Raw genomic sequence first — 10,851 nt, 5'->3', positions numbered from 1 at the left:
TCTGTGACACCATCACCACCCCCCTTTCAATGCCCTGCCACTTTCCACCCCAAAGCCTGGAGGATTTCCATTATAATGGAAACACAATATTTGGAGAGTTGACAGGCATACACTGGGTGTTTGACAAATGCTGGTGACTGGCTGCCATGAAGATATGGGTATATTAGAATAGGGAAAACAGAGGGGAATGGTGGCGGGAACCAGGAGAGAGAGGAAGGAAGGGATTCTCACAAAGTTGCCTAACTAATTTCCACATCTATTCCTTTTCCTATCCTGTATCCAATCTGAGTTGAAACACCTCAATTCTTCTAGTAGTCACTATGGTTTTGTTCACTATCAGGTACTTTAAATCATGAAGTCTGCAAAAATAAGCTAACCCTCTGGCATCAGCTCCTCCCGGCCCTCCCAGTTGGGTCATACCTGGCAGGGAAATTCACATTTCTCCCCGCGCCATCCAGGTGCACAGGTGCAGGTCCCATCCAGGGTGTTGCAGGCTCCGCCGTTGAGGCACTGGCATGTTAAGTTACAGCCAAAGCCCCATGTGCCACTGGGACAGCTGATGGAGCAGTCCACCCCGTGCCAGCCTGCCACGACAAGAGTGCCAGGGCACATGAGCAAACAAAGGCAGCAGGGAGCTCTGCCCAGCCTTTCCAAGCCACTCTTCACTTGAGAAACATCTCAGAGGTGCACAGAAGTGCCCCTGCCACAGCTCAGGGAGCATTGGCTCTGCTATGTAAAGCCTCTACCAGAAATGAACTAAAGCACCCACACAGCTGTCAAGGATGCCAACACTGAGAAGCACTACCGGGCTACTGGGGGAAGAGAGATGAAGTGAAGATGCACAACGTACATCACTCACTATCTAATGCGCAGTGATGCACATTGTGGGGTGCTGAGTTTTGTTCAGGTCAACAAATGAAATATTTATATGGGAGGGAGAAGGAAAGTTTGTGTTTGAAAGAACAACCCCATCTTTAAAGCAGGAGCCCATGAACCATGAACAGTGAGTATCCAGGATCCCGGCTGTTGCAGCAACTGTGAATAAACACGATCCGGCCCCCACATACAATCAGGTGCTTGGCTGCATTTCTTGTCAGGACTCCAGGCCAATCAATTTAGGGGAATGGACACATCTGCTTGCTTACTCTTCACCAAAGCACAGAGACTCACAGACTTTTGGGGCTGGCAGCGACTTCAGAGATCATCTCATGTGAGCCTCTCCCTTTGACTCACGAAACTAAGAGAGGTCTCCCTGGATAAGGGTCTTGCTGAGTCCAGGCACCGTATTTCTGCACAGCTGGAGCTAGAATCCTAGTTAAAGTTTCTTTCCTGTGCCTTTAGGAGTTAACAGGACTAGGATCAGGTAACAGACTCATTCACCCACTCACCTGCTTTGCAAGTACAAGATCCATCCACAGGAGAGCAGACAGCATCATTTTTACAGCCGCAGAGAGAGGAACAATTTACCCCATAGGTTCCCAGAGGGCATGGGGTAGAGCAGTCAATTCCCTAGATGGGCGCAAACAGGAAAATGCATGCAATTTTACCACATGGAATAAGGCCAACACAAATAAACAAAAATATATCTTGTCCATGCTAATTACAATCCCTCTCTAATTTTAACACATTGTATTTTTAAGAGTTGTTATAACATCACCACTATACTAATTGCACAGATTCAAGGGCAATGCTAGCTGGCCTCTATTTAGGATACAGTATTGAATAGGACCCAAAAAAAGCCTGCTGCCTTCATTAGTTTTCCTTGGTAGCAAATATAATTCAAAACCCTCTGTCCTTGCTCAGACAAGTAGATATAGAACAACAAACTGTAGCTGTACAATTACTGTCAATAAACATAAATATGAACTATACATTAAATTGCAATGCTTCCTAGACTGCCTTGTATAATATGTAATATGATTAGTGGGTGAGGCAAAGGAATAGAACACACTCAGCCAGCAGCATGATTCAATTTATTATCTGACAGGGAGCCTTAAACATAGAAGTTGGTTACCAAAGGTGACTGGAGGTCACCCTCCTTTAAAAACAGAAAAGACCCTTAAGGATAATTCAAGGGCTCAACCAAAGAATTGTGACACAGGTTAGAAAATCCTGTAAAGATCTCAGCTCTGAGACTTTATGACCCACTCATTCTATATTATGTGCTCTGGAGTAATCATCAATATTCTTCACAGTTTAATGTTCTCTTAAAAAGGGGAGAAAATAACTCAAGAACAACCCATTTTCCTTCAAAACAAAAAGTTCTAATCTGTTGCTAAGAAATCCTGGAAACTAGGCAAAATTCTTCTCTGTTAGCTTATAGGCATATTTGAAAGGTCTAGATTCTCAAAGGGACTGAAAAACTTATATACTACTAATCCTTGGATATTAATATATAATAAATGCTAACTTGATGTAGTATGCGCCTTCAAATTGCATGGAATTAAAACAAAAACGGTTGACAATAATACATATCCTACTTGGAAAATTTCTTTGCTACCTATAAGACATGATAAAATAATTACATAGGAATAATTAAAATACATCTTACTTCATGACATATATTAATTAAATAATTAAATATTAATGCCACTTTATAGTTTCACCGGCTTGCCCAGTCATCATTCTCAGGTAAGTATTTATATCTCTTATTATTACTTTTCTCTTTATTTTCTTTCTTGTTAACGATGCGATTGATTTTTAGCACATTCCTTGGACTTCAGAAAAGGTCATATAAATCATGGTACCAATATGCTCCAAGTTGCACCCCTTATCTCCTTCCTCCACAGCCCAAGCCACTCACTTTGAATCCTGAGGCACAGGTGCACTTTCCTGTCACACTGTCACAGTCAGCCCCATTTTGGCAGCTGCAGATCTGTTGGCAAGCTTCCCCGTAGAATCCAGGAGAACATGTCTCATTACAGTAGAGTCCTGACCAGCCTGGCTTGCAGGCACACTCTCCAGACATGGGGTGACAGCTGAGAGACATGGATGAAAGGAGCAAGTCACTCTCGGGTAAACATGACACCCAAGGCCCGTGCAAATGTTGCTTTAGCCATATCATTAAATGTGTGGGTAATTCCATGCACGATAATTTAAACTTCATTCCCAGTCTTGGTATGATTTAATTAATCGGCTGAAACCTGATTGGTACCACAAATGTTTCATGAAATCAGCATCATGTTCTAGCAGGATGACTCTAAACAACTGTGTCCTTTTGTCTGAAACTCATTTTAATTTTTGTAAAGTGAAAGCACGAATTTGATAAGACATCAACTAGACGAGACTATCTAAAAACTCCATCCAATGAACACTACCAAGTCAGTTCACCAGAGTGATGTCCAAGGAACTCTAGAAGCAGCGACCTTTTCAGTCTATTTCTTCTCTCGACCCCCCATACCTGGTGGTGGAGCAGCTGTCTCTACCTGAAACAGCAGTCACATTGATGAGTCAGGCAGCCAGCTGTCACTCCATAGCAAATGGACACATCAGCTGCCCTAAGAGGCACGGGTTAGCGAGGCTCACACAACAGGGTGCTCTGTAACGCTCAAAACACATGTGCTTCTCACCAAAGGAAAATGTGAACAATCACACTAGCTCTGCTCACAACTGAAAGACTGTTGAAGATGGTCTTTCTCCCCTGATGGAGATAAAACCCTCCCCTTAATTCAGGCCAACAACAAAACCCACTGTTTCATCCAAACATTTGCTAAATGACCTCTCACCAGAGGACTGTTCATAGATTTTCTGCAAAGAACCATGACCTGGGAGGGATGAAGATTGAGGCTGTGTACATTCCAGCTCTCCCACTACCTGGTCAACATTAGTGAAAACACATAACCCCCCTGTGCCTGACATCCTAATCTGTCAAGTGAGGGTCTCAGCCACACCCCATAATCTCATTTCCTATCTCTTTTTCTTAAAGAAAAGGCCTGTGGGTTAGATAGTTTGTTACTCATTTTTAGAAATTTATCTAAATATACTTTTAGGCCCCTACTGCAACTAAGTGCCCAGAAGCAAAGGCCTAGGCATCCATCACAAGCATTACTCAGGAAACATGGCAGGGAGAAATATTCAAGCACAACTCTACATTTAAAATGGTTTCTTGGGTATATAAGGTTTGGACTCATAAGACAAGAGTTTGAATCTCAAATCAACTTAGATCTACTCAGATCTACTTATCTGCTATTTATCCTTGGGCAAAATACCTGGTTTCTCCATGGCTTCTCAAATTTAACCATCAAACACGGAGCTCTGGTTCTTCCCTTTCTTCATTCCTCACTCAGTGTTTCCTTTCAACTGCTTTCCACTGAACTAATGGCACCACCAGCCACTCAGTGGTTTAAGCTAAAAACCTCACAGTTATTCCTGATAACCCCTTCTCCCTCATCTCCCATATTGACTTCATCACTAGGACCTAACCATTCTAACTCCAAAATATGTCTTGAATCTATCCACATCGCTCCATCTTCAGTGTCACCATCCTACTCCAAGGCAAGGTCATCTGTCTCCTACACTCCTGAATAGCCTTCCGACTTTCTTCCCTGCATTCACTCATGCCTCATCACCTAAAAAGTAGATCATATGGTATCATTTTCCTTAAAACTCTTCAAAGACTCCCTTTGAAGCCTACACTCAGAATAAAATCCATACTGCTTAATACAGCTAGAGTGAAGATTATTTATTGTCTAAACCAGGACATTTTTAAGAGTGAAAAGGGAGTTACTAATAAGTACATTAGGACAATAGGCCTAAACCAAACAGTTCCTGTGACACCAGATATATGATGACCCTAAATATAGCCCATAGACCTTCATCATTTGGCTACTGCCTTCTTTCCGACCTCTTTTTTCATCGTTATTCTCTCTTTGTTACTATGTTCAACCGCAATAGATTTCTTTTAATTTGTAAGAGCATTGAGGTTTTTCAACTTAAGGGCTTCACATGGGCTATTCCATATGCCAGGAATGCTGTCTCCCCACTCCTGGCCTAGCTCTCTCCATCTTCTCCTTCCAGGTTCAGCTTAAATCTCTCTTACTTAGAGAGGCCTTCCCTGACCACTCATGTTTCAGTTAGGTCTCTCCTATTATTCTCTTTCATTGCACCCTGCTCATCTCACTTATCACAATCTGTAATCTTATGTTTATTTTTATAACCCTTCCCCTGTCTTCTTTCCCCTCTAGACTTCCAGCTCCACGAGGACAAGAATTCAGGGTGTTTTGTCACCTGGCCATGGACACAGTAGCCCACGGTAAGCACTGATTGAGCGAACAAGTGAAACTGTCAACAGTTGATGTGTGGTGGGGTCTGACTCCAGGGATCGTGCTTTCCCACACAAATCTGCTTCCCCTGATCTCTCGAAGTCATCCAGCAATGTTAAATTATAATCTGTATGTCTGCATACAAAGGCCAGATTTCCCCTAAAATTAGTTTTTTAAATGTCAAATTTATGACTTAAAAGGAATCACCATTAATTGCAGGAGACAGTCACTTAAGTAACATTTATGATGATATTGTAAGTGGATGCACAGACTATCACTGAATGTATGCTAACACCATGCTAAGCAATCCATGTACATGATTTCATTTAATGCTCACAGTGTTAGGTATGATTCCATTTTATAAATGAGGGAAGAGAGACCTGGAAAGAGGAATTTATTCAAAGTCTTGCACAGGTAGTGGCAGAATCAAACTTGAACCCAGATTTCTTTCTTTGTTTTCACACCAAAGGAAAAGGAAGTTTGATAGCAGCCTGCTAGGGGGACTATATGTGAAAAAGAATTGCTAAAATTTAAATTTTAAAACTGCAAGGATAAAAGGGTGAGCAGGACCAATAAAAGCTTGTATTGTGCAAGAAGCATGGACAAATTTATTTTAGAAAGGCCCTACATATGAAAAAAAGAAAAGAAATATTCCAAGTGATGGATTGGTTAAAGTAGTTTACCTTAAGATACTATTTTAAAAAAAGGACATCTGGGTGGGAGGGAGGGAGATGCAGGAGGGAAGGGATGTGGGAACAGATGTATATGTATGACTGATTCACTTTGTTATAAAGCAGAAACTAATAAAAAAAAGGACATCTTTTGGTAGAAAATACTACTCTACATTAAAAAGTAGAAAATAATATTCATGGTATAGATATAAATGTTAAGCAGAATAGACAATTCGGGGACAGGGAATTGAACTAAGCTAGAGGCAGGCAGAGAAATTGATATTCAATGCCCCCCACTGAGTATTAGTGCAGCACACTGGTTCTCAAATTGATTGACACCAAAATTAGTATTCTGCAATTTGTAATTATATGTAGGAAGCCAGAGCACTTTGGAGGCATTTGATGGGTTCTCATGCAGTCAGCTTAATTGGTAATGAGATTTACATGTTGTTGTTAGAGCAGCAGAGTGGAGGTTGAAGGGTAACATCCTCCTACCTGATTACTTTCTAAAGAACAGATTGCTTTGTGTAATATGAAGATCGGATTAAACACAGATAGGAATATCTACCATTTTTTACACATATATAACTAGATAAAAATATTCTAGTAAAGTTTTTCAGTTTAAGAGTTAAATTATTACAGGTATCCCATATAATACTGGCTAAAATAGAATGAATCATTGAACTTCCGTTTATTCATTTCCTTAGATATTATTCATGCTCAAATATATGACAATTAGGTGGCATTTGCAAATAGGCACACCCTGATTGCCCACAGCTATTAAATGTCGTTATTAACAAGAGCTAATATACATATCCCATGTGGAATCTCAGTGAGTCTTGAATTTTGTTTTCCTGTTCAAAATCATTTCCACTGGGCTTCCCTGGGGGCACAGTGGTTGAGAATCTGCCTGCTAATGCAGGGGACACGGGTTCGAGCCCTGGTCTGGGAGGATCCCACATGCCGCGGAGCAACTAGGCCCGTGAGCCACAACTACTGAGCCTGCGCATCTGGAGCCTGTGCTTCTCAAGAAGAGAGGCCGCGATAGTGAGAGTCCCGCACACCACAATGAAGAGTGGCCCCCGCTTGCCGCAACTAGAGAAAGCCCTCGCACAGAAACAAAGACCCAACACAGCAAAAATAAATAAATTAATTAATAAACCCCTACCCCCAACATCTTCTAAAAAAAAAAATCATTTCCACTATAAAAGTTAGTTTTAAGAAGTCCAGTTCACAGAGAGTGTCCTTAGGCTCTATAACAGTGCTGTAATTTAAAATACTAATATCACTTATAAATATATTTAAATTCATTTCAACCTTACGATAGCTTGCAAAATAAAAATGGGTACAAACGCTTTGTAACTCCTCCCACTAAGAGGTGGAGTGTAACAAATCTGGACTTGGTTGTCTTACCTGCTTTGTCTAAAAGGACATTAGCAAACACGACAATAACCAAAGGTTTGAAAAATGTTTGCATGTTGGGGCTTGCCCTGTCTCTTGCTGCTGTTGGAAGCCAGTCACCACTTACAGAAGCCCAGGCTAACCTGCTAGATGCTGGGGACATATGGCTTAGTCACTCCCATCACCCAGCTAAATGCTAGACTTGTGAGTGAGGAATTCCAGGAATTCCAGCCTCTAGTTGATCTTCCAGATGAACATAGGCAGACCAGCAGAACAACCACCAAGCTGAGCCCAGCCCAAAGAATCAAGCAAAAAATCATCAGTTAACAAATAACTGTTGTTTTAGACCACTAAGTTTAGGGTAGGTTTTTTTTTATGCAACAAAACTAACTGATACAAACCCTTACTCAAATATACGGCTTCAATATATGTCAATACATACATATCCACAGAACTAAAAATTTACCTAAAGACACTGTAAACTGATAGTGTGCATTGCATTAGTTATTTCATTAATTATGACAAAGACTTGTAGGATAAATATATATCATGTATTATGCAATAGCAAGCTACACTCTTGCCTGATTAAATGGTAAGTTAGACTTTCAATTAATACAAAGATTCTATGCCTTTTGGTTCAAAGGGAACCTTGCGTTTCTAGGAATTTTACATAGAAGTTCAAGATATAAGAATAGATGGATGGCTTCAACTGTGAATTCAAAAAGACAGAGTCATATAATCAACATTCAACTGGTCTTAACAGAAATTTGTACAAGCTAATTTTAAAAAATAGCTTTCATTATTTAGGGAAGCCACTTCATAGGCTAATTGTTTTTTAATCTTCTGATTATTTGTTATACATTATTAGACAGATTTTAGAGTTCTTTTGATCCATGTGACTATCAAATAAGTTCATGTACTTGTTTGTTAAAGCATACGTGCTTAGGTACACATGACCTATGTCAAAATTATACGGTACTGACGTCAACCTAATAACTGTCCACTTGCACCTTGCAGCTACTAATATGGTAACTAATTCCAACAAAATCAACATTTCCTCTGCTTCTCCAATTCTTCTCATAGCAGAGATCCTTTGTATAGGTTTATTAATCTATTTGATTTCAGGCTGCATCTGTATACAATGAAACAGCACACTGGCATTAAAAAGTCCTTAGCCATTACTAATGACTTGAGCCAAACTAATGAGCCAAACTCATGACTTGTCCCTAATCCTGCCAGCTCCTTCAACATTAAAGAGTTGAAAAAAAAAACAAAATCCTGCACATATTGTTCATTTTTACTCCCCAAACTGTCATGTAAAGAGTGGCAATATTTTCCAATGAAGAAAACCAGAAGTTGACTAAAGTAGCTTACTAAGTTGCTTGAGACACATTAAGAATGCACTTCTTTGATATGTCCCACTAAAATGTATTTCAGCACATACACACACACACACACACACACACACAGTGCAAAGTCCTTTTTTTTTTTTTTTTTTGGCTCCCAACAACGGTTTAAAGAAGAGACCAACTACAGGCTTCTATTTACTTTTAACTTTTGTGCATTTGAGATTTGATGTGGTCACAAGTTACCTTTCAGAAACATAAATGAAGTAACAGTTGTGCTGAATGCAAATAAAGGTAATTCTGGTATTATCTGAACTGCTATATAATGCACTGCATTTTTCTCAAACTCAACTTTTCCAGCAGTATGCAAACAAGGCCCAGAATTTTAAGTGATATGTATCTGGTCCTTGGGGGAGGGAGAGGAAGAAACGGTTGGATAGATATTTTCAGGGGCAGACAAGGTACAGAAAAGTGGGTGGGATCTTGGTTTCCTGTTCATAAATTCTTTGAGAAATTTTTGAGCCAAAAGACCCCTGTGAATTCTATGTCCAAGTAATCAATTCTGAACACATATCTCACATGTGACAACCACACGTGACACACTGTCACAAAACTTCCACCAGTACACTTCTTGGCTAGGCAGATGTCAAGTAAAAGAGGCTGCAGTGAGAATCATTTCGTGATAGTTTTACATACTAAACTGGGCTTAACCTATGTCTCTCATTGTATCTTTGCTTCTAAGGGAACGTCACAAAATCCCTCTCTTAGGGATACATTCTACTAACCTCAGCAAGTTTAATATTTTCTGGTGGCCATTAATAGAGAATAGGGTTTCATATCCATCCACAGCCATCTAACAATTTTAGCACTTCTGACTTGTTCCATTAAGTGGAAAAGACTTCCGTTGACTTAGTGGTTCCTGCCCTGGATGACCCAGAGGCAAGAAGGGTCTCAGGGTGGAAATCTCTCTGCCGATCCTCCTTCTAAATAGTGGACACTGCGGTGAAAACTTTAATAGAACATATCATTCCAGGGGCAGCTGACCCTCACCTATGAGTGTTGTCCAGGTGGCAGGGACACCACTTGTCACATTTGATGCCATAGAGCCCTTCTGGACACAGGCGCGCCTCACAGCGGTCGCCAGCAAAGCCTGCTTCGCAGAGGCAGGAGCCGCTCACGTGGTAACACTTCCCTCCGTTGACACATTGGCAGGTCTCTGCACAGCGAACTCCGTAGGTGCCAACGGGACACTCATCCTGGCACCTGGAGGCAGGAGCGTAAGATGCATTAGTCAGTGCCTTGTGAAAATAAACAGTTGATTCAGATAGGCTTTGTTATGTTTACAATGATATCCTTTTTGGATTTGACATTTATTTGATAATTGTACCATTACAGATATGAAAAGCATTGAGATAAATTATAGTAGTGACAGTAGTACAAACTGTTTAAAGAAATAGCAAAAACAAAAACAAAATTATGAGCTTGGGATGAAAAGCATGTTTTACACCTAGTCCTTGCTAAAGGCATACACAGCACTTTAGAAGATACCAGGAAAGGGAGAAAATGAACTGCCCTAGTGTGAGTCCCAGCCCATCATTAGGGAATTAAAATATATGCATTCTCTAAAAAAGAATGAAATAATACCATTTGCAGCAACGTGGATGGACGTAGAGATTATCACATTAAATAAGTCAGACAGAGAAAGAGAAACATCATACACCACTTATATGTGGAATCTAAACAAATGACACAAATGAACTCATTTACAAAATAGAAACAGACTTACAGACATAGAAAACAAACTTATGGTTACCAAAGGGGGTAGTGGGCAGGGGGAGATAAATTAGGAGTTTGGGATTAACAGGTACACACCACTATATACAAAATAGGTAAACAAGGACCTCCTGTATAGCACAGGGAACTATACTCAATATCTTTTAATAACCTAAAATGGAAAAGAATCTGAAAAAAGAATATGTATAATCACATTGCTGTACACCTGAAACTAATACAACATTGTAAATTACCTATCCTCAATTAAAATAAAATAAGATATATGCTTTCCCCATTTCAAAGAGAAAACTTGGTAGCAAACTTGAAATAAAATATTAATTCTCTTGGCTTTCACATTGACATTAATTTTTAATTTCAGCCATGTGTCCGCTCTTTTCA

General features: G+C 40.1%; 1 protein-coding gene across 1 annotated transcript in view; it reads right to left on the bottom strand.

Annotated features, from left to right (window-relative positions):
- Nucleotides 1-10,851, bottom strand: part of MEGF10 (multiple EGF like domains 10) — a 123,975-nt gene that overhangs the window by 35,295 nt on the left and 77,829 nt on the right. The window contains exons 8-11 of the mRNA XM_060091902.1: nt 9,730-9,942; nt 2,804-2,978; nt 1,389-1,509; nt 421-584 (exon numbers count right to left, since the gene is read on the bottom strand). Of these exons, the coding sequence (XP_059947885.1) occupies nt 421-584; nt 1,389-1,509; nt 2,804-2,978; nt 9,730-9,942 (673 nt within the window). The remainder of the gene's footprint in view (nt 1-420; nt 585-1,388; nt 1,510-2,803; nt 2,979-9,729; nt 9,943-10,851) is intronic.

Source organism: Mesoplodon densirostris, chromosome 3, assembly GCF_025265405.1.
Source record: "Mesoplodon densirostris isolate mMesDen1 chromosome 3, mMesDen1 primary haplotype, whole genome shotgun sequence".
NCBI classification, from domain to species: Eukaryota; Metazoa; Chordata; class Mammalia; order Artiodactyla; family Ziphiidae; genus Mesoplodon; species Mesoplodon densirostris.
The sequence above is the reverse complement of the archived record's forward strand: the minus strand, read 5'-3'. Positions and strand labels throughout refer to the sequence as shown.